The sequence below is a fragment of the Myxocyprinus asiaticus genome, chromosome 19 (assembly GCF_019703515.2).
Source record: "Myxocyprinus asiaticus isolate MX2 ecotype Aquarium Trade chromosome 19, UBuf_Myxa_2, whole genome shotgun sequence".
NCBI classification, from domain to species: domain Eukaryota; kingdom Metazoa; phylum Chordata; class Actinopteri; order Cypriniformes; family Catostomidae; genus Myxocyprinus; species Myxocyprinus asiaticus.
In genome coordinates this window covers 41716826-41741934 of record NC_059362.1, presented here as the reverse complement: position 1 = coordinate 41741934, position 25109 = coordinate 41716826, and the positions used below count along the sequence as shown (strand labels likewise).

The window sequence follows — 25109 nt, the reverse complement described above, 5'->3', positions numbered from 1 at the left end:
CATCGCATTCATCACAATATAATCAATAAACCATTCAAGGCATGAATGGTTTATTACTAATAAAATGTATCCCCTCAGGAAAATTTTTTCTTAAGCACATTACAGATTTCTTTTACACTATAATGATGTTTTAAAATGTATATGCAGAAAAATGTTTATATATATATTTCTTATTTATTTTTTTATTTAAAGGGATAGTTCACACAAAAAATGAAATTTTTTATATAGATCTGTTTTTTACCCACACCTATCATTTCGATTTTGATGATATGGATTTAACCACTGGAGTCGTATAGATTACTTTTATGCTGCTTTTATGTGGTTTTTGGAGCTTCAAAGTTTCGGTCACCATTCACTTGCATTGTATGGACCTACGGAGCTGAGATATTCTTCTAAAAATCTACGTTTGTGTTCTGCAGAAGAAAGAAAGTCATATACATCTGGGATGGCATGTAAATTATTCCTTTAAATATACATAAATTAAAAATATACATTTCATTTTATATATATATATATATATATATATATATATATATATATATATATATATATATATATATATATATATATTCTATTTTAGTAATTTAGTTTAACTTTAAACTTTAATTTTAACTATATATATAATTTTTTTCTTTCTTTTTTTCCCTGGGATTAAGGAAGATACAACTCACTCGCTAAACTGTTGTAGTTGTTTACTAAAGAGCCTGAAGTAGTCACACGAAAGGTGTGACTGATGAAACATTGCTCTGTGAATTTGTATATCCGCTGGCCTCCTGTAGGGGGCGCGTATGTGTGTTTGTGATTACATTGATTGTGACTGCACAGTGTCCGCTGCAGTCAGTTCATGCACCGCTGCAGCAGCTGCGGACCTCATCGCATCACTCAGGTCAGAGATACTCTCTCTATCTCTTATTTTATTATCTATCTCAATCTCATTTAATAATTACATTAGTGAAAACCGAGCATTACACTGACATGGCAGTATAGCTACGATATAATATACTATATCGGATATATCAATTGTGAGCTGACATCATCATACCCTTAGAAAATTACTGTGTTGTTACCATGGTATAGTTATGGTATCCGATACTATACTATGGAACTGAATGAGTTCTATATTAATAGGTATTTAAATGGACTCCGATGTTCTCTTTGGTACTGAGTCTACATAAAAAATATATTTTTTTATTATTATCCTTATTTTATGAACTAAGTAGAAGTATTTCTAATTTAGAAGCCTTTAGTGACCGTTAGAAAACAATTCTTATTTAAGATTTTATATACATTGTATAATTCTGCACATAAACATAATTAACATCTATAACATTACTTTGTAAATGTGTTTATTTAGTGGTTAAGTTTGTGTGTTTATGATGTAACAACATAGGTATGTGCTATGATATTTAGGGTATCAGGTTCAGGTAAGGAGATTGTTTTGGTAGAGTGAGCCATCTGATTGGCTGATATCCTTGAGAGACAGCTGTAAAGCATCTCTGCATGTGACCACTGTACTAAACCCTGCCCTTTCTTGCACTGGTGCAGTATGTGAATGGAAGCAGTCACAGATGTAGCCAGCTCTGACAAACCCAAAAGTTCATCTGCTGTCTCTGGACCCTTCACACCTGGTGACATGGCCAAGGGGGAGAAAGCACTGGTCACATCAGGGGATAAACTCATGATGAAGCACTCTGATCCTGCTTTCTCCAAAGTACTACCACAGGTAAGGTTATGTGATGCCCATTTTCTGTCCTATGTTTACCTTTGAGTTTTGTGCATGCTGCATATTACAATGTCTTTTTAATTCAGTAATTGTACAGTATTTAGTTTGGATGCTTTTGAGATACACTGTAAACTATTTTGTAAAATACTCCTTTAATAATTTAATTAAAGCAATAGTTCACCCAAAAAGGGAAATTCTGTCATCATTTACTCACCCTCAAGTTGTTCCAAACTCTATGACTTTATTTCACAGAATATGAAATTAGGTATTTAGAGTAGAGTGTCCAAGCTGCTATTTTCCATACAAAGAAAGTGAATGAAGATGGGGGCTGTGAAGCTCCAAAATAAATAAAATAAATTAAAAAAAGTTGATTAAAAAAGCAGTCCATGCAACTATATCCACTATGCACTATTTTCCAAGTCTTTTGGAAAAAACATGCTTTCCAAGACTTTTGGAAAGAACATTTAGGGTGAGTAAATAATAACAGAATTTTAATTTTTGGGCGTCAAAAATGTGAAAATATGACCAAATCAACCTGAAAGTCAAGTGTCAGATCAGGTAGATTTAGCTTCTTATAGCAACAACTGCACATTTTAACTTTTTACAATGTGTTCTCAGTTAACACTTTGTTGATGTACACTCAGTAGGGGGTGACAGGTGCAGATATACACATCAGACATTCTGCATCTGTATGGTTATGAAAGCATGTGGAATGGCATGTTTTAATGAGTGCATGGAATGCATGCATGCATGTTTTTCAAACACACATGCCCAAAGGCTGTTTAGGCGTTGTACTGATAGGCGGACAGTGAAAGCCAAAAGTATATAGCGGCTGCATAGTTGCAAAGACACAAGCTGTATTTCTTAGTTGTATATTACAAGAATACATTTGAGTTTAACTACTGGCACCAGTTATTTGACTAAAAAAAATGTAAGAACAGCATTCCTTTATATGCCACAGAATGATAGTGGGGTTAGAAATAGACAGATTTACACTTGAGAGAATTTGCATTGAAAGTAAAAGGAAAGAATCAGAGCAACTGTGTATGAAAAGCTTTTCACTGTCAAAATGATAAGCTGTTCATACCCAGATCCATTTGTTTTGATCATATTGTGTTCCACATAGAAACTTATTCCCTACAGAATATGAATTATTCAGTTTTCTTAGAGATGCTAGTACAGTCAGAGCTGAGATTATTCTGTTACTTGGACCGAGAGGTTGGTTGCAAATGTATTTTTTTTCCCCCATTTGAGTAAAATGTTAACATGAATTTCAGAAAGTCTTAGTATTTGGTATACCCACCTTTTGCTTTAATGAGAACATGCACTCAAGCCTGCATGAACTCCACAAATTTGTGCAAAACCTGATGATCCATGTTACCAGCATGATTTGAAAATGTTCCAAAGAGTAATTTGTGTGCTTCAATGGAAGCAAGGAAATCTGACCTTTCCTACAATGGAGTTAAAATGGTCATGGTCAGTGTCACAAATTTGCTTACATTTGATTAGTGACATAGCAATTAGGGATGTGAATGATTAATCAATTAATCAAGTACTCATTCTGCACCAGCTAGTCGAGTATTAAAAACACTACTCGAATATTGCAAATTGAAATTCCTTTGCATATTTGACTGAATTATAACACTGAATCATACTGTACTTTTCCTCTGAATCTCTCCCCAAATCTCGCAGTTACAATTGATTCCACTATGGGGATGCTGTAGATGTGTGTCTTTGTGTGCTTTGAAGTAAAGCCATGTGTGGCAATACTTGTAATATTTTGATTCTTATTGAATTCTACTCGATTGGTTTTCGGTTCTTGTTGGAATCAGGCAAACTAACGGACGAGGATCTGCTTATATGGTGAAAAGAAAATTGTAAAGCGGTACGAGAAACTCGGAAGCTTATCAGACCAGTATGTGTGTTAAATCTCTTAACATGGGCAGAGCGCATTTTATAAAATCATCACTTGTTTTTCTAAATAAGAACAGGTGAAATGATAAAAAATATGATCCCAACCCAGCAGAAATGTACTTTTTTTGTTGTTGTTTTTTTTTTTGTACTCAAGATATTGTACACATTGTACCACTAGATCTGGAAGCAAGGTGACCTTCAGCTGTGGAGAAATGTCAGGGATGAGCTGTCATGTGAAATTAAAGTCAAGTCTGTGCTGTGTTGTTCTTCTGGGGTGACCCTCTGGTTGAGTAACAGGGGAAAATGGTAGTTGTCAATAATGTATGGAAAACACACTAATGGAGCTCTTGTTCTCACCCGTGCTGTCACGAACAGAGAAAGATGGAGCCTCTCTTGGTGGAAGGTTTAAGAATTTAAATAGCAGTTGAAAGGAATTCACTCACAAATGTACCAGAAAGTACCATGGTACTATCTTGTTTTTTTGGACATGTATCATGGTATTGTTTGAAGCAAACTGGTTATCATTCAGTACCATACACATCAGAATGGTACCATGATACCACCACAGTACCTTTTTGTTTTTTGCAAGGATTGACTCAAGGAAATGTAATGGTGAAGTAGCTGTATGTAGTTTTTTGGATGTTCAGATACTTTCTCCAGCATTTTGTAGGTTGATTTATCTAAAAAGTTACTGTGGCACTTTCAAAACATTGCTCTGTTTGTTTGAGCATTCTGACCAGCCTGACATACAGTTGCAGCCAATGGTGTGGATTTGGGGCGAGGGTGTTTGTGTGACCGACCAATGGAAAACAGAGGGAGTGTTTTGAAAACCTGTTTGAAAACAATGCTTATTTTTCCACCATTCCGTTTGGTGCAGCTAGTGGCGCACTTCACCTGTAATTACTTCTCAGACTTTACTAGTTAACATTTATTTTGTTTGTCTGATATGCAGCTACTTAATGCAAGGTAATGGAAGTTTTTACAAACCAAAGAACTGGTTCTTTAAAGGAAAATTCTGTGTTCAATACAAGTTAAGCTCAATCGACAGCATGTGTGGGACAATGTTGATAACAAAAAAATTAATAAAAATAATAATAATTTTCATCCCTCTTTTTCCTTAAGAAAAGCAAAAATAGAGGTAACAGTGAGGCACTTACAATGGAAGTAAATAGAGCCAATTTTTGGAGGATTTAAAGGCAGAAATGTAAAGCTTAAAATTTTATAGAAGTGCTTATATACATTTTTCTGTTAAACCTTGTGTATTATTGAACTGTTTGAAGCTGTTTAAACCATTGTTTTTACATTGTTTTAGGGTTTACTGATGATGTGTTGTCATGGCAACAAAGTTGTAAAATTGGAAATAACTTTACAAAGTTAAGGTTAGTACGTGATTTTATCACACTTAACTCATACTAACACGCATATTGTTCACATCATGTGGCTATACTTTTGAAACAGTGAGTATTTTAACATTTCTGGATTGACCCCATTCACTTCCATTGTAAGTCCCTCACTGTAACCCAGATTTTTGCCTTTTTAAAAGAAAAGGTCGAAATAAATTTTTGTGGTGATCAACATTATGCTACAAATGCTGTCGATTTAGATTAACTTGTATTGAACACAGAATATTCCTTTAAGAATGCATCAAAGAACATTTGCCTGAACAATCATGAAAAAAAAATATCTCTACATTTACCAGCCAAGATTTTGGGGGCATGATGTTGTTTTCCGCACTCTCTGCACAAAAGCAATCACATTTAGATTAGAGGTAGAAGTCCAGGGTGAACTTGACCTTGCAATTGTAATGATAAAATGTGTTTTCAAATCCTGCTGGTCATAAACCAGATTATGTCATCCAGTTTCATCCTCACTCAAACATAGATTTTTAAAATCATCTTAGAGCGGCAACTGTGAAGCAGTAAGCTAAGCACAAATAGGTTGAAGTGGGGAAATGTTGGATTCTACTGGGTGAATATATATATATATATATATATATGGACAAATTCATGTTTAATTGACATGCAGTACTACTTCAATAATACATATTATCAAGAAAATTAAATGTCTCATTTGTATTGCCTGTACATTTCCAAGAAGGATCATATTTTCAAACCCACCTCAGAAAGGTTTTTGGGTGCTTATTCCAAAAAAAAAAAAAAAAAAGAAAGAAAGACTAAATACATGATTTGTAATTTTGCAATATATGTACAAAATCATGACCACTCACATTAAAATGTAGACTCCAGTCATATCAGTAACCTTATAAAAGGTGTTTTATTCTACATGGAGAGGGTCCACACATGGGGGCTGCCATGTTAGAATCAAATGACCAGCCAAATACTACTCGCTTAATCTCAGTAACTGTCCTGTTATTTGACACTTTCACTCACTGATTAAAGTAATCATGTCTGACTGTGAATGCTGAATTTCTACAATGTCATCTGAAACTGAAAACTATTGATTTTAAATGATGCTGCATCCAAGCCGCTAGGTGTCAGTGTAAGTCCAAGATGACACAATGACAACAGTTACTGAGTGCACCTTTAATACAAATAATAACATTTTAGTACATATATACAAAACATTTCCACGCCACACCACCCCACAACACACACATCCGATGCAAAGCACATTCTCACTGTTCACACAAGTTTAAAACGCATGCGATGTGTTGCCGCTAGCTTTAGTGCGTTGGCCAACCTCAGTTCAACAATTGTATCTTAAACAATGTACATGTTTACACAGTGTTGTGTGATGGTGAAGCATCTAACTTACTTTTGTAAGGTAGTGTCTTCACTGAAGTTTCGCTAGTTGAAGCATTCTCCATTATTTACAATTGTTTTGTCAGTCCAGCAATGCAGCCAGGTAACTACGCCCCTTCCGCTATACGGCAAGCCACGACCGCTGAGTGCCTGAAGTGTCCAACATTCCACACTCAGTTTTGACGGTTAAAGAAGTGCATCATCCACGTACTCATAGTACAAAGTACTTCTTCATAGTAGAGAATTTTCATTTTTGGATGAACTATTCCTTTAACGAGCTGCATGATTTAAAGTATCATTCATGTCCGTAGCACAAATATTGCTAACGTTTAATACGTACATAGGACCAAAGTATACTTCAGGTTTTCAGGCGCAAATATATCTCAGGCACAGTGCGTGTGCTGCAAATTTTGTTGCAGAAAAAATCACGGACAGTCTGGGGGTTTTTTTCACGCCGAAATTTGCGTCACGCACACTGTTCACGAGACATACTGGCACGCAAAACAAAGCATGTTTTGGTATTTGCGAGCTGTCTGCACTAAAAGAAGATTACAAAGGAATTTAAGTGCACATGCATTGAACACGTCCGATCGGGCTCGCGGTAAAAAGAGTATACTTTGAAAGGCTGAGCACTCTACTGTGCGTGAAACAGAACAGCAAATGGAAAAATGACGTATACCCTATAGCTTTTAGGGTTTGGGTCTCTGGGTGGTTGCTAGGTGGTTCCTTACTTCCCTAAGACAAAAGAGCCCAACCCCAAGTTTCTGTAATATTCTGGTCACTAGATATTACTTTTAGCTATTCTTCACTGTATGTCTATTAGATTTTTTTCACCTGTTTTATCAGCCACCAGATAAAGATTCTAAATCTGATTGCTTAGAAAAGTAATAGCACACCTCTCATCAACAGTCTGCAGAATTTGAGATATCATTCATGTCTGCTGCACAAACGTTGCAGAACGAGTTACGAAGTTTAGAGTTGAAGTATATAACTTTTTCAGTGTTAAAATACTTTCTTCTATCCCAGCTTAATATGCAGAAACAACACTAAGTAAGCCATTCATGGGTTAATTTTCTTGAAAATTATAAACACTGTGTCTCTGTGGTGCTATGAAAATTCCTCTCTTTTGTTTTTTACATTGACTCGACCAATTGCGTGAGTTGGGGGCGGGACTATCTGTTTGTTCAGTCAACAGCAGACGGGGGCGTTTTCAGAAAGCTGTTATGATTTTGTTTTTACATTCCGTTTGGTGGCGATAGTGGGGCAGAAATTACACACTTTAACAAATATTTAGAGTTAGGAGTTTGTTCACATCATTACATGTAGTACAAGTAATTGTGATGCCTGCTTTAGGGAAATCACTCTCAATTCCTGGTTCATTTCACACTACCATTCAAATCCTCTTACTTTCCCTCTTTAGACGAATAATTGTAGTTCAAAGTTGTAGCAGTATTTAGTTTAAATGCACTTGGGTATACGGTACTCTCCAATCTTTTCATTTTCTTGCCTCAGTTATCAGAATAATTACACTGTAACCACCTAATTGTGATTTCAGAAACCATTCATCTTTTTTTCATCATGGCGAAGTTGAGGACGGGAGATCAGCGGGTTAATTACAGCATCTTTTGAAGAGCGATCGGTCCTGCCCTCTGTGGTGGTTTTTTTGCGAAGGGACCCAGAGTCTAAGTTGACATGGAGACGCCAAACACCGACCTCTGATTGAGGGGATGAATGAGTTAGCAACTCGAAGGAGGAGTGTTTGAGATTTTTGTAGTATTTTCAGCCCAAAATGTCTTTCAGACTGTCTCCAAGATCTCTGGAGAAGGGATCGGAAATACATGGCTTGCCAAACGGTGGTTAGACTTCCCTTTTATGTGTTGAAAGGATCTCCCTTGCATCCTCTATACTCCCACGCCACACATATGCAAGCACATACACATACACACCCTCAAAAGTACATATTTACTCTGCCTTATCCACAGAGCTTCCCAAAGGGTGAGTGTGTTTTTTAAAGTGTAAAAAGCTTTACATCTCAAACCACTCAAAAAAATGATAAAAAACACACACATGCACACATATTTTCTTTATTCAGTACAATCGTTTTATGTTACTTGCTACACCCGTAATGTCTCCACTTTGTCATTATTGGGTCCCTTTGACTGTCGACAGAAGCCAGAGTTTCATTTGTAAGCTATAGTTTACCCCCAAATTTAAAATTCTGTCATCAGTTACTCATCCTAAATTTGTTCCTAACATGTCTTTTTTTCTTTCGTGGGAAGCTCTTTTCTGTATATTGCAAGTGAATGGGGGGGAAGAAATAACTACAACTGTCACATACCAGGGTAATTTTCAGGAAACTGTTGTTTGTGTCAGCTAATAATCAAGAGTGTAGTCCTCTTTGTTTATCACATACTACAATGTTAAAATCCATTGCACAGAACTCCGGATATGCAGAAAATGTAAGACATAAACAGCAGATTCTGTCTGGCCGTAATTTATATCTGGATGAAAATTGGTAAACCTTATTTTCTGACCCCAAAACACTTCTTTTTTTTTTTTTTCAGACTAATCTGGACCAGAAACTCTCTGTGTGTAGCAAACTGTGTTTCGCCATTGGAGGAGCACCAAATCAGGTTGCTGGGAGTGCGACCGCATTCTTTCTTCAGATATATCTCCTTGACATTGCGCAGGTAATATCTCAATGTGCTATAATACATTTTTTTGTCACATAATACCGGAGGATATGATCTTAGTAGAGAATATTAATCTTATAAGAGAACACTAGATTCTACTGAGAAGACTACTGCTTCTATTCCTCTACCTCTTTAAAAAAAAAGAAAAAAGTACTACATGCTGAATAGCCATTGAGGACTGGATCAGGACTGGACTGGACCCTTTGGTCACTTTCTCTTTTCCTGACAGATTAACCCTTTTCAAGCTTCCATGGTGTTGTTCATCGGTAAGGCTTGGGGTGCATTCACTGACCCCATTGTTGGATTCTTCATTACTAAGAGCAAATGGACAAAGATTGGACGACTCATGCCATGGTGAGTGGTGTATTCTGTTGATTTATTTTCAACTAGTGAATGGAAATGTTTTCTTATTCAAAGTACTGCTGTTGTTTTCGCTCTCACTAAAGACATGCCATTCAGGTAAATACACTTCCAGATTTTGCTTACTTTTGAAAACGTCAAGAATATTCGCACACTAATGCTCTTTTGCCACAAGTTAGTCCACAGTAACACTATAATGTGATACAATAACACTCCTTTCATACATCATAATTACTTCTAAGCAGGTTCACAAACGGGTCACTAAATGTTGACATTTTCCTAACATGGCCATTATTGCAAACCTTAAAATCATGTAGCCTTTCCATTTGGGCTTCTCAAGGGAATGAACTGATGACTTGCCCAAGATTGAGTGTCTGACAGGAAGTCCTCATTAGACTAGATGTGACATCATAGTGTCTGGCAGGAAGTGGATTTCAGAGCATCACTGCAGAACATCTCAGCCTTGCCCATATGGGCCTTCTGTTGTGTCTCAATGATTATTATGCCAAAACCCTACCAACACAAAGACAACATTTAGATTTAAAGATTCTACAACATTACCTCTTCAAAGGGGAAGTTATACTATATTACTTATAAGAATTTTACCCAGTTATTATACCAAAATCCTGTAGTAAAATCTGCTTGCACAAGCCTAAAATGGTTTGCTTGTTTCTTGGCCTGAACAGATGACAAGTATACTCAGAACCCTTCTAAAACCATCATACCAGACTAGCCTGACCAGAGGAAACCAGCTTAGTGAAACACTAAGACCAGTAAACCACAGTAGGCTGGATTAAGTATTTACTTTTTTTAAGGAGAACTCTTGATATTTCTTTTTGACATTTCTTGTGTTTACAGTTACGTAATTAGTGATATTTTTAGCGTATTGATTCCTTCTCCTCTTGTCACTACCTTTTAAACCATCAATTAATTTTTAGAAGCTCAGTGCAATTGACAATAAGCACAAGCTTATTTTAAATGGTCCAATATATTCCAGGTAGTCTCTCAATTAATATGTGTTTGTTAACGCTACATGTATAATAATCATAAATGAATTAGCAAAATACTTAAAAAATAGCATTAGATGGAGTGTCACATTACAGGACATGTCAAATTACTAAAAGTATTTCATGTCAACTACCCATAAACCCTAGTACTGAAAGACTGCCATATTCATCGTATATCATATAATGTTATTACCATGGCACAATAAATGTGTTAGTTGTAATGCTGTCAGTTTCAAATCACATGACCACTGGATGAGAATCAAATATCTGTTCTTTCATCTTGTAGGATGGTGGGCTGCACTCCATTTACTGTGGTCTCTTACTTCTACCTTTGGTTTGTTCCACCGTTTTCCAATGGGAGATTCATCTGGTATCTGGGCTTCTACTGTTTCTACCAAACCCTCATCACAGTATGTATCCAGCACACTTCATTTGCTTTGATGTTTTTAAAATCATGTAATGCTAAAAACTGGGTAGCACATTAGCCAGGAACCACAATAACAGCTCCATCCATGTAGTCACAGATTCCGCACGGATCCATTAAAATATAATGCTGCTTGTATTTCTTTTCCTTTGCGATGTATTTTGGTTTCATGATCCCTACCATCCTTAAACAAATTAATTGCATCGCAGTACATTTTTAAAACATTTTTAAAACAATGAAACTGTTCTCTTCTAACTCTGGTTCTACCATTGCAATCATGTCTCTCAGATTTTCAGAATAAGCAGTAAAAAATTTATATGTTACAGTGCATCCGGAAAGTATTCACAGCGCTTCACTTTTTCCACATTTTGTTATGTTACAGCCTTATTCCAAAATGGATTAAATTAATTATTTTCCTCAAAAAATTCTACAAACAATACCCCATAATGACAATGTGAAAGAAGTTTGTTTGAAATCTTTGCAAATTTATTAAAAATTCAAAAAGAAATCACATGTTCACAAGTATTCACAGCCTTTGCTCAATACTTTGTTGAAGCACCTTTGGCACCAATTACAGCTTCAAGTCTTTTTGAGTATGATGCTACAAGCTTGGCACACCTATTTTTGGGCAGTTTCTCCCATTCTTCTTTGCAGGACCTCTCAAGCTCCATCAGGTTGGATGGGGAGCATCGGCGCACAGCCATTTTCAGATCTCTCCAGAGATGTTCAATCGGGTTCGAGTCTGGGCTCTGGATGGGCCACTCAAGGACATTCACAGAGTTGTCCCGGAGCAACTCCTTTGTTATCTTGGCTGTGTGCTTAGGTTCGTTGTCCTGTTGGAAGATGAACCTTCTCCCAGTCTGAGGTCCAGAGCCCTCTGGAACAGGTTTTCATCAAGGATGTCTCTGTACATTGCTGCATTCATCCTTCCCTCGATCCTGACTAGTCTCCCAGTTCCTGCCGCTGAAAAACATCCCCACAGCATGATGCTGCCACCACCATGCTTCACTGTAGGGATGGTATTGGCCAGGTGATGAGCGGTGCTTGGTTTCCTCCAGACATGACGCTTGCCATTCAGGCCAAAGAGTTCAATCTTTGTTTCTCATGGTCTGAGAGTCCTTCAGGTGCCTTTTGGCAAACTCCAGGCGGGCTGTCATATGCCTTTTACTGAGGAGTGGCTTCCGTCTGGCCACTCTACCATACAGGCCTGATTGGTGGAGTGCTGCAGAGATGGTTGTTCTTCTGGAAGGTTCTCCTCTCTCCACAGAGAAATGCTGGAGCTCTGTCAGAATGACCATCGGGTTCTTGGTCACCTCCCTGACTAAGGCCCTTCTCCCCCAATTGCTCAGTTTGGCCAGGCGGCCAGCTCTAGGAAGAGTCCTGGTGGTTCCAAACTTCTTCCATTTACGGAAGATGGAGGCCACTGTGCTCATTGGGACCTTCAATGCTGCAGACATTTTTCTGTACCCTTCCCCAGATCTGTGCCTCGATACAATCCTGTCTCGGAGGTCTACAGACAATTCCTTGGACTTCATGGCTTGGTTTGTGCTCTGACATGCACTGTTAACTGTGGGACCTTATATAGACAGGTGTGTGCCTTTCCAAATCATGCACAATCAACTGAATTTACCGCAGGTGGACTCCAATCAAGTTGTAGAAACATCTCAAGGATGATCAGTGGAAACAGGATGCACCTGAGCTCAATGTTGAGTGTCATGGCAAAGGCTGTGAATACTTATGTACATGTGATTTTTTTTGTTTTTTATTTTTAATAAATTTGCAAAGATTTCAAACAAACTTCTTTCACGTTGTCATTATGGGGTATTGTTTGTAGAATTTTGAGGAAAATAATGAATTTAATCCATTTTGGAATAAGGCTGTAACATAAAATGTGGAAAAAGTGAAGCGCTGTGAATACTTTCCGGATGCACTGTATTTTCACCCGTAATGTAGGTGTCTGAAACTTTTAGAGACACATAATAATATTATTTCATATTTATTTATATTTGGCCCCCTTACCCCACAGTATTCCTGGCTTTTAAAGTAAACAGAAGACGCTTGTCAACAAAAGTTGCCGTGGTTATCTATAGCCCAACCTCTTTGAGGTCTGCATGGAGTTTTCCATGATTTATTTGTGTTACTATCCTTTGTTACTATGGTTTGGCGAAGACTCGCCATAGTGCCTGTTAAAAACCTGTCAACATGTGTTGGAGTGGAGAAGCCACTCTGACCACAGCAGTCTACACTGTAATGAAAAGTCACTCTAACTACTTGTTAAATACATGGTGAAACCTGCCAGAAACCTCCAGAGAGGATAACTGTTGGTTTCCTCTTTTAGCACACTTCATTGTCTTAATAGCACAAGGCTGAGAATGCCAGCTGCTTCTAGAATCAGAGAAAGTTTGTGTACGCATAGTAACTGATTGTATGTTGCCTTGATCCTGTCAAGAAAAAAGTAAAGGTAATTCTCAATATATATATCATAGTTACAACATACAGTATAAAGTCACAATTGCTAGGAAATAAAATCGTAATTGTGAGATATAAAGTCGCATTTGCAAAAAAAATAAGTCGCAGTTGCGAGGAGTCGCACTTACGAGAAATAAAGTGGGAGTTGTGAGATATAAAGTCACAATTATGAGAAATAGTTTCAATTGTGTTAAGTCATAATAACGAGGAAAAATGTGGCAATTGTGAGATATAAAGTCATAATAACGAGAAATAAAGTGGCAATTGTGAGATGTAACGTCGCAATTACGAGAAATAAAGTCACAATTGCGACGTTACATCTCACAATTGCCACTTTATGAGCAAAAAAGTCATAATTGCAAGATATAAAGTCACAATTACTTGATATAAAGTTGCAGGGGGGGGGGGGCGGATACAAAGTCACAATTAGAAGAAATAAAGTGGAAATTGTGAGATATAAAGTCACAGTTACAAGAAATAAAGTCACAATTGCGAGATACAAAGTCGCAATTATGAGCAAAAAAGTCGTAATTGCAGATATAAAGTCACAAGTGATATAAAGTTGCATTTGAGGGAAATAAAGTCACAGTTACGAGAAATAAAGTGGAAATTGCGAGAATTCACAGTTATGAGAAATAGTTGCAATTGTGAGGAGTCGGAATTATGAGAAATAAAGTCACAACTGTGAGATATAGTCAGGGTTGTGAGGGTTAATTTTGAAATGTATTCCACTACAGATTACAGAATAGATGCTGTAAAATGTAATTTGTAAAGTATTCTGTTAGATTACTCAAGATCAGTAATGTATTCTAAATACTTTGGATTACTTCTTCAGCACTGGTCACTTGTTTTGACTATAAAAACTCTGCCAATACAGTAAAACAAAATACACGTTAAAAAGACATTCTCTGAAAAACCCAGATATCTTATGCAGTGTTGTTTCTAAAACAAGATAAATCAAATTTATCTTGTTTTAAGGATATTTAGATATTTTTTACAGGAAAACAATACAAAAATTATCAAGAATACGATTTTTGCCATATCAAAGGTCTTACTAGAAAAAAGAAATTATGATCTAACGTGAATTTTCTTGATAAATAAATATGATCGTGCCTGGTAACATGTACATGTAAAATGGCTAGAAATAGCATTTTAGCTAGTGTAAAGCTGACAATTTACACAAGGTTTATTTCTATTTCTTCTGCTTCAAACTTCTCTGTCTGCTCGTATGAATGTAACACATCATAAGAAAGTGTTTCACCGCTGTTCAAATGCACTTTGGATCGCATGTATAAATGTTTTCCATCTACTAAATATTAATATTAAATATTAAATGAAACAAATGACAATAAAATGCAAAGTAATCTCTTCAGTAATCAAAATACTTTTTGACTGTAACTGTATTCTAATTACCAATGATTTAAATTGTAACTATAGTGGAATACAGTTATTTATATCTTGTATTTTAAATATGTAATCCCATCACATGTATTCCGTTACTCCCCAAACCTGGATATAGTTGCAATTACGAGATATAAATTTGCAATTATGAGAAGTCGCAATTGTGAGAAATAATGTCGCAATTCCGAGAAATAAAGTGACAATTCTGAGACATAAAGTCGCAATTATGAGAAATAAAGTGGTAATTACGAAATATAAAGTCACATTTAAGAGAAATAGTCTCAATTGCGAGAAGTCCAAATTACGAGAAATAAAGTGGCAATTACATTTACATTTAGTAATTTAGCAGACGCTTTTATCCAAAGCGACTTACAAATGAGACATATAGCAAGCAATTTGTCATACAAAGTTTAACAATATCTGCAATATAGGACTGCCAAGTTCTCACAGTGGCTGGAGTAGTGAAGATGCTAGCTCAGAAGAAAGAGACAGACAAGGATTTTTTTATTTTTTTTTGTACATTTAAGTGCAGGTTAAGTGCAGTAGTAAGTGAATTAGTGTGGGTTGGTTAAGTGCTCGTGGAACAAGTGTGTTTTTAGCTGGTTCTTGAATGTTGAGAAGGTAACAGCAGATCGTGTGGAGGTTGAAAGTTCATTCCACCACAGAGGACCAGAGAAAGTGAACGATCGTGGAATAGACTTTGAGCCTCTTTGTGGTGGGACAACCAGGCATCGCTCATTCATAGACCACAGAGAGTGAGTTGGAGCATATACCTGAAGAAGTGAATTGAAGTAAGAGGGTGCGGTTCCATTGGCTGTCCTGAAAGCCAGAGTCAATTTTGATGAATTTGATGCGGGCAGCTACAGTGGAGAGAAATCAAGAGTGGGGTGACATGAGCCCTTTTTGGCTGATTGAAGACCAGACGCACTGCTGCATTCTGGACCATCTGCAGTGGCTTAATTGTGTTAACTGGGAGGCCAGCCAACAGAGTATTGCAGTAGTCTAGTCTTGAAATGACCAGAGCGTGGATTATGACCTGTGTAGCATATTCAGACAGGAAAGGTCTGATTTTCCTGATGTTGTAAAGTGCGAATCTGCAAGACCGGGCAGCTGATGAGATGTGTGCAGTGAAATTAAGCTGTTCATCTACCACCACTCCCAGGTTCCAGGCTGTTCTGGTTGGTGTTAGTGTAGTTGAACCAAGATGAATAGTGAGGTTGTGGTCAACAGATGGGTTGGCTGGGATCACGAGGAGTTCTGTCTTGGCAAGGTTGAGCTGAAGATGTCATTCCTTCATCCAGGTCGAAATGCCCAAGAGGCAGGCAGAGATACGAGCTGAGACACTAGGGTCATCAGGCTGGAACGACAGATAGAGCTGCGTATCATCTGTGTAGCAGTGGTAGAAAAAGCCATGTGCCTCAATGACCGGTCCGAGTGATTTTGTGTACATTGAGAAGTAGAGGGGTCCAAGCACTGATCCTTGAGGAACCCCAGTGGTCAGCTGGTGTGTCTTGGACACCTCTCCTCTCCAGGAGACCTTAAACGATCTGCCAGTGAGATATGACTCATACCATCCAAGCGCAGTTCCTGTGATGCCTAGGTCATAGAGGTTGAACAGGAGGATCTTGTGGTTCACTGTGTCGAAGGCAGCAGACAAGTCAAGGAGGATGAGGACAGTTGATTTGGAGTTAGCTCTCGCCAGTTGTGAGGTTTCAGCTACTGACAAGAGAGCAGTCTGTTGAGTGTCCTTTTTTGAAGCCAGACTGATGTCTGTCGAGTAGGTTGTTTTGTGAGAGAAAATCAGACAACTGGTTGAATACAACCCTCTCAAGAGTTTTAGACAGGAAAGGTAGGAGAGAGACCGGTTTGTAGTTGTCGACTACTGTGGGGTTATGTGTTGGCTTTTTTTAAGCAGTGGGGTTACTCGAGCCTGCTTGAATGTATTAGGAATTTTCTAGTTGTGAGAGATGTGTTGATAATGTGTATGAGTGCGGATAAGATCGATGGAGAGGCAGCTTGCATAAGATGGGAGGGGATAGGGTCAAGTGGACAGGTGGTAGGATGGTTAGAAAGAAGCACTTTGGAGACCTCAGTCTCAGAGAGAGTATAGAAAGAGGAAAACAGAGGATGGGATGTTGGAAGAGAGCAGCAGTGGGTGTTAGGTGTAGAGAACTGGCTGCTGATGCTCACTACCTTTCAGTAAAAAATGCGGCAAAGTCATCAGCAGTCAGAGAAGTAGTAGGATGTCGTGGAGGAGGATAGAGAAGAGTAATTTGAAAATACTTTATGGGAATTTTACTGTTTTACTGATCTTGTTCTGGTAATAATCAATTTTAGCAGCAGAAACTCTAGCGGAAAAAGAGGAGAGAAGTGATCGATACTTGCACAGGTCAGCAGGGTCTTTTGACTTTGCCACTTTCCCTCCACAGCCCTCAGCTCGGTTCAGTGATCACAAAGTGTCTTCGACAGCCAGGGGCTGTAGGGTGTGGCACGTGCTGGCCTGGAGGTAAGAGGATAGACACTATCAAGGCAAGAAGTTAATGCTGAGCAAAAAGCATTTGTAGCTTCATTTAAATCAAGTGAAGAGAAATGGTTTGTGGAGTAAGGGAAGGGAACTGCGAGATATAAAGTCTCAATTATGGGCAGTAATGTCGTAATTGCAAGATACAGTATAATGTCACAATTACTTGATTTAAAGTTGCAGTTCGGGGTATTAAGTCACAATTACGAGAAATTGTGAGCAATTGTGCAGGATAAAGTCGCAATGACAAGAAATAAACATTTTAGAAATTAACTTTTTTATTCCATGGTGGAATCAAGGCACCACATGATTGTAATTAGTCTGATTGTCGTAATTAGACTTTAGATTTTATATTTTAATAAAAAATTTAAAAAAAGCTTCATAGAACTCAAAACAAACATCCTCACAAACAAAAGTCCAACAGGGCCTCCTAAACAACATGGGGAACTTTTAAGTAACAAAAGGCACAACTTGGTAAGCACTCTGTAGTTAGATTTATTTTGGTAGCCTTTTGGGTCATTGGTTTGCCGCACTGCTGACTTGGCTTTTGTCTAAATTATAAAGGTTAGCTGACGGTACGCACTTGTAATGCAATTATGGAAGCAAGTTCATTGAAGGTTTGCTGTACTTTAATAATATTGATTTTGTACTTCAAATGTATAAGTACAAAGAACATGTTATGCTTAGAATAAATAGCATTGATTTGGAGCTTGTAAATTGCTTCCTTTTGATTCAGTGTATAATATAATATAAATGGGTGTTTGAAAAATGAGTGGTTAGGAAACCACTAATAGAAGTATGTACATGTGCTAAGTTTTGGATCCCTTTCACTGCCTTTTTTAGATCCTTTGCTTATGAGAATGCACAGCACCATAATTTCTTACCCTGTGTCTTGAAGATATTTGAAATAAAAGCTTTTATTAATCTCTAAAGAATCATAAATTCTCCTGTACCTTATCAATCACAATTCTGTCATCATTTATGTATTCTTTGTGAAATATATTCTTTGTCTAACCTTTCTTGCAGTGCTTCCATGTGCCTTACTCTGCCCTGACCATGTTCTTGTGCACCGACCAACAGGAAAGAGACTCTGCTACAGCTTACCGTATGCTTACAACTGGCCTACCTACACAGACACCATTGTACATCTTTTAATATGGAGTTAATTAACAGAGGTTCTGGAGGAGCATGTTAATTTTAATCTGACAAATCACGGCCTGCAAGTAGGAGTATTTAAGCCGCTGCTTACCTGCTTTCCATGACAATTTTCCTGACATCTCTCCTCCACCCCATCTCCACAGGTTCTCTAGATTCATCATTTATCTAAATAAGTAAAGTCCGTGGGGGGGGGGGGGGGGTAATCTGGACTTAAGTTGAGTCTCGAGCTCCGAGCCCTCCAGTATACGGACAGCAAGCCAAATACATTTACCTCTTCTATACAAGATTACATTAACATACGAACTACTGAACCACGTTTGGATTACTCTAGTCGATCAATAACTCCAATAGCTCAAATAATCCTAAAATAAATGCATACGTCGAGAACTGCATGTGTCTGGAACTGACTGGAAATGTAAATAATGATGAATGTAACAGTTTTCTGCATGTGCAGGTATGACGATGGAAGTTCTTGGTACGTTGGTTGGTGCCGCCATTCAGGGTCAGATTGTAGCGAGCGCACACACTCTGAAACACTGTTCACATCGTAACCTGTCAGCTGGTCACCTGGGAAACAGCAGTGGCACTAAGATCATCAGGAACCTGGCACTGTCACATGACTTCCTGTCTCATGCTGTACGTTTCAATGTCATGTTTGTATTAAAATAACCTACACTGCACACAGCACTTAATGTAGTTCCTCTGGTACTAGGTCTCTTTCAAGTTATGTTCTAAGATGAGCATTGATTATTAACAATCTGTATCTTTTTTCATTTATTTTTCATTTAAACACCCTAGAAACCACTTAGTGATGGCCCAACCCAATAGAAACCACATAGCAATGACCCAGAACACCCTAGAAACCACCCAAAACACTCTTACAACCACCTTGCAGTGACTCAGAGCACCCTAGACACCACACAGAACACCCTAACAATCATCTAGCAATGACCCAGAACACCCGAGAATTGAAACTTAACACCCTAGCATCCACTTAGCAATGACCCAAGAAGACCCTAGAAACCACCCAGAAGTTAAGAACACCCTAGCAACCACCTAGCAATCACCCAAAACACCCTAAAAAACACCCAGAACACCCTAGCAATGACCCAGAACACCTTAGAAACCACACAGAACACCATGGAAACCACCCAGAACCACCTTGCAATGACCCAAAACACTCTAAAACCACCCAGAACACCCTAGCAACCACCTAGATATCACACAAAACACCCTTGAAACCACCCAGAACACGCTAGCATCCACTTAACAATGACCCAGGACACCCTAACAACTAAATAGCAATCACCTAAAACACTTAGGAACCACCCAGAACACCCTAGCAACCACGTAGCGATGACCCAAGGAGACCCTAGAAACCATCCAAAAGTTCAGAACACCCTAGCAACCACCTAGCAATCACCCAAAACACCCTAGAAACCACCCAGAACACCCTATCATGTAGTGTAGTGATGACCCAAGATGACCCTAGAAATCAACCAGGGAACACAGAAAGTATGTACTGAAAAGAACAGCAACCAAAGCTCAAGACTTTAGACAGAATTTAACTTGTCGACCAAAAGATAACTTTTGTCAGGATTGTTACTATAATATAATCTAACATAATAATTATTATTATATTATTATTATTATTATTACACACACACATATATACAGGTACTGTATATGCCATCGCCTCTCATTGCCTGTATATCTTTACAGAAGGAAGTGTACATGATAGCGGCTGGTGTGATCGGTGGGCTATTTCTGGTCTGTACAGTGGTCATGTTCCTGGGAGTTAAAGAGAGAGACGGTGAGGATGCGTGCAAATGGCATGAACCATTACCTACCATAAAGGCCATTATCTGAGTTATGATGTGCAATACATTTTTGTTTAGCAACTGCATCTGAATTGAAAAGTTAAAGGGAAAGTTCATTCAGAAATAACACTGCTGTCATAATTTACGCACCCTTGTGTCATTAAACCCGTTTGACTTTCTTTCATTAGTGGAACACAAACGGAGATGTTAGGCAGAATGTTTATGCTGCTATTTTCCAATGATAGTGAATGGGGCTGTCGAGCTGCAAAACTGACAAAACGTATTATAAAAGTATCAAAATGTTGACAGTTTTTTTCTTTGGGTGAACTATCCCTTTAAATCATACAAAATGTCATACTTTACCATCTCAGAAAACATGTCTAATGCGTTTTCCTGCATCTATTTTACTGCGCAGATCCATATGCACCTAAAACAGGGAAGGCCACCCCGTTCCATAAGGGCTTTATTTTGGTCATGAAACATGGATCATACCTCACTCTAACCGCTGCTTTTCTCTTCATATCAGTAGCCATCCAGGTAACATGCTTTCCTTCTAGTACAATGTTTACTACAGTATTTATTTGATCAACTGAGGAAAGATGGTCTTTAACAAATGTTAACAGAAAATACAATCAACATTTTTATTTTTGGGGGCCAATTGTAAAAGTTGGCCAATTGTGAAAAAATACTGTATACCGTACATCCTCCTGAGACCAGAGCGTGACTGCAATGTGCATTTTCCATTTTCCTTTTTGATTTGTAACTAGTAGCACTTAATAAACATGGCAAAATAAATACATCTAGCTAGCTATAGTTTTCCTAAAAACTGTGGCAACATATGTGGACAGTTTTGAAATTTAAAATAATACCAAACTATAGAAACTATAAAAACTTAATTAGGTTTCTTACCAGATGTAGTTTTGTTGGCATTTCTCCAAAAGACAAACTCCGCTGTGGTAAGGCCATGTTGTTTTGTTACATGACACCGTGCATCGAAGTTTAACCCTTTACTGAAAGCACAGAGTCTCCTGAACCGAGATCAGACAGTTTAAATGAATTTAAATTATGCATCGCGTATAGCAACGGCAAAATACAACGTCCTTGCATGTGTTCACGGGGTCACACAATGTTAAGGTGGTTACGGCCCTGATATACATAAAATATTTACATCTAATGGCTGGAACCCAGCAAACATTCCTAGAATTTTTTTATTTCAAGGATAGGCTGGATTAATTAACGACATCATCAGAACTGTACTGTATTTCAATTTGTTGCTTATAAGCCAAATGTCTTCATTTTGCAGTTGATACAAAGTAACTTTGTGCTGTTCTGCACATATGCGGTGGATCTGCGAGAACACTTTCAAAACATTGTTCTGACCATTCTGGTGAGTACTCGATGAAGACATGGAAAGATCATCATCATGATTTTTATTCAATAAGTGATGACCAATTATGCCATACCCACTTCAATAGACTTGCCATTGTCATTAGTAATTTATTACGAATGAATACAAAGCTCTAAAGTAAGCATTAGTTAGATCGTTCAGTTAACTGTTGATAGTGTTGTAGGTTTCTGGTTATGACGAACGAAACTATATTGTACAGTCTTTAGAACTGTTAAGGCCTTTTCATTCTTAAAAATAGATTTTTCTTTTGTGCTAGGTGAAAATTAATTAATGTAGAATGTCAGGTTGATACACACCCAAATTTTGGCATTTGGGTGAAAGGTGCACTCAGCGATTCTTGAGAAACACTTTTGATATTTGAACTCAACTGCCAAAACAAACACACCCCTCCCTTCAGTGCTCCTTTGGAAGCTCCGTCCCCCAAATTCATGCTTGCAAATTCATTCATTTTACCTCTCGGAGGTCTCTCCACCGCTGAAAATCCTCGCCGATGTTGACGCATCTCCTAGCCCTCGACTTATCATAATCCTTCTTTTTTAGTTTATATTCGTCTGACCTTTTTCTCTTGGTCTGTTTCTCAGCCATTTGTCCTCCTTGGAGTTTAGAAAGTTCACATCAGCCAGATTTGCTGTCGCTCTTCTAATGAATTTCCTTCTCGCTCTGCCCCCACCCCCCATCCTTTGCACGTGCAAGAACCACCCCCTGTTGCTGATTGGCTGGAGTAGTGTTGTGTTGATCGGTCCGATCCACTTTGTTTTTGTCCCATTTACAGAGCCAGGGCTGTGTACAAATACTAGATTTTTTTTCAGCCCACCCACAGAACAGACAGCTAGCAGACTGTGAGGAGATATTTGCAGAATTTGACAAAAAGTGTATTGGATTAGAATTATTGAGTGCACCTTTAAGTGAATAATTAGACACATTGTTTGTAATTTTGTATATATAAAGCTATTGATTATTAAGAAACTCTGTTTTCCAAATTACCAGATGTCAGCTGCAGTGAGCATTCCATTCTGGCAATGGTTTCTAGAGAAGTTCGGAAAGAAGACAGCAGCTTTCTGTGGCATCACGGTAACTTACTTTTTCAACATTTTTTTTTTGCCACACCCACATTAATCAGTTTTCAGTTTCCTAATGTCATTGTTCTCCAAAGTTTGCGGTAATGGAAAACGTTTATGAAACGCTCCGTTTTCGGTGGAGGAAAACCCTGTTTTAGTGTGGATGAGAGGTGTACACAGAGCAAAATCAATGCGTTTTCAAGTGAAAAGGTATTAGTTATGACGTGGCCTTAAACGTTAAAGGTGCAGAAAGCGATACTTCCATGAGACTGAGCCGTTGAATTAGCCACGCCCCCTCTTTCCAAAACCCCACACTCTACAGGTAACAAATTAGCTTTATTGAGACCGACATCATGCAGAAACGGTTGTTTAAAACAACAGCAGCACAATAGCGCCCTCAACTGACAACTGTTATGAACAACATGGCTTAAAAATGGCATTAAGTCTAAATAATTTGCTGCAGCTACAATACTATGAGAACACGCAAAATGATTGACAGGCCGAAAGCATCATTGTCTGCAGTCCGTGGACACATTTTTATTTGCTGTTTAGTCTAGAGCTGTCACAGAGACAGGTGAAATATCTTACGACACTTATTTCATTAATATCTTTCAGGGAGTAGGAACATTTTTTTGCATACCTTTCCATGAAAATATCACTTACAGCACCTTTAACTTTATTACCATGCACTGTATCAGCCCAAATTGGCAAAATAATTGACATGACATAGGCTTAATAGGAAAATTGACAATTATTTAAATGCATAAACATGCATAAAGCAGTGGTGTGATTGACCACCTTTATTATGGGCCACATATTGCATTAGTATTAGCAATATTACCAAGTGACAGATGAATTTGCACCAAAAAAATAGAGTTTGTTGGCTACTCCCCACTTTTAAAGGTTGATAAGCCTTTTTATGTTGCTATCCTAACAATGCATAGTTTTATGGTTACATTTTATTATTTGCATTTATCATTGTTATTTTACCGTCTTATTGCAACTCAAAGTATTGTGCGTATGCATTGAATAATACGTAATATGGTTCTTTAAACTGCTGTCTCTGTCGCGCAGTGGATTATGCCGTTCACAGTGATGCTGGTGTTTATTCCTAATCTGATCGTGGCATATGTTGTGGCCGTATCATCTGGACTTAGTGTGGCTGCTTCTCTCTTGTTACCATGGTGAGTCTCCCATAAAGTGTTATACTACATTACATAAGCATAGAATCTGTGTCCAATGCTTTGTGTTGTTTGTGATAAAGCACAGAATGTATATTCCAGCCAATGAAAAAGTTGTTATTAGTGGTGTTTGCTAAGGCATGCATCACTATTACTATTGCTTATACTTGTTGGATTTTTCGAAACCCCCAACCCTAAGTATTAAACTTCTGCGTGCAACTCATCCCACTGCATTTGTAAATATGTTAAAATGTAGTATATTTGTTGGTGTTTATGTAACCTCACACCGACCTAGTCCTTGTGATGTCCTAGCTTGGAGATTAAAAAGCCACAACGTGATCCATAAAGAGTGCAGAACGGCTGCTTGTTTATATAAACCACTCCGCCTTTGATTTTACCCCTCAAATATATAGACTTAATAACCTAGCAGTCTCAAAATAACAGGTTTCATGGAAGGGTCATGCTATTTTTTTGGTTTTTAAAGATACTCTCTGGTTGATTGGAAATGTACCAGTGAGCAAATTGCAGAGTTTTATGTGCTGTCTACCAAGAGGACTTGGCTTTAGGTTACCAATGTCAGTGTTTAATATGAGATGATGTATTATGTCTATGCTGTGTTGTGTTTCCTGTTGCCCAGGTCAATGTTACCAGATGTAGTGGATGACTTCAGACTTGCAAATCGCAACTCAAAGGGGCACGAGGCGATCTTCTACTCTCTATATGCTTTCTTCACCAAGTTTGCTGCAGGCATATCTCTCGGAGTGTCCACGCTCTGTTTACAGTGAGTTTTCTTAAAACACTCCTTCATTATTTACAGGTGTCAGTCTTATGAAAACAAAGAGTCGTGACAGACAGTGGTGTGGATCCGATTTGTCAATTTAATGTTTTCCCAAAGTTGTCCTCTCAAGACCTACAATCTAATAGGATCCAAATGTCTGAGACCACTTGTCAGAATGCTTCTATTTGGAATTTTTCTTACTTTAGACGATTTGAATGGAAAGTTGAATTGAAACTTTGAAATGACTTACATATTTTTTTAGTATGTCCCCTTTTTGCTTTAATGACAGCTAGCACTCGAGCTGGAATGAACTCCACAAGTTTGTCCAAAACCTGATGATCATTTTATCCAGCATGATTTAAAAATGTTCCAAAGAGCATCTTGGGTGCTTCAGTTTTGTACAAAGGAGTTAAAAGGACAGTTCACCCCAAA

The 25109-nt window shown here is 37.9% G+C and overlaps 1 protein-coding gene across 1 annotated transcript in view; it reads left to right on the top strand.

Annotated features, from left to right (window-relative positions):
• The first annotated feature begins 840 nt into the window (after positions 1-840).
• Positions 841-25109, top strand: part of LOC127409589 (sphingosine-1-phosphate transporter MFSD2B-like) — a 27798-nt gene continuing 3529 nt past the window's right edge. Inside the window, exons 1-13 of the mRNA XM_051644235.1 lie at positions 841-886; positions 1546-1723; positions 8964-9089; positions 9322-9446; positions 10746-10869; positions 18301-18379; positions 18887-19068; positions 20155-20245; positions 20668-20789; positions 21556-21639; positions 22648-22731; positions 23793-23902; positions 24537-24680. Of these exons, the coding sequence (XP_051500195.1) occupies positions 1553-1723; positions 8964-9089; positions 9322-9446; positions 10746-10869; positions 18301-18379; positions 18887-19068; positions 20155-20245; positions 20668-20789; positions 21556-21639; positions 22648-22731; positions 23793-23902; positions 24537-24680 (1442 nt within the window). The 5' untranslated portion in view covers positions 841-886; positions 1546-1552. The remainder of the gene's footprint in view (positions 887-1545; positions 1724-8963; positions 9090-9321; positions 9447-10745; positions 10870-18300; positions 18380-18886; positions 19069-20154; positions 20246-20667; positions 20790-21555; positions 21640-22647; positions 22732-23792; positions 23903-24536; positions 24681-25109) is intronic.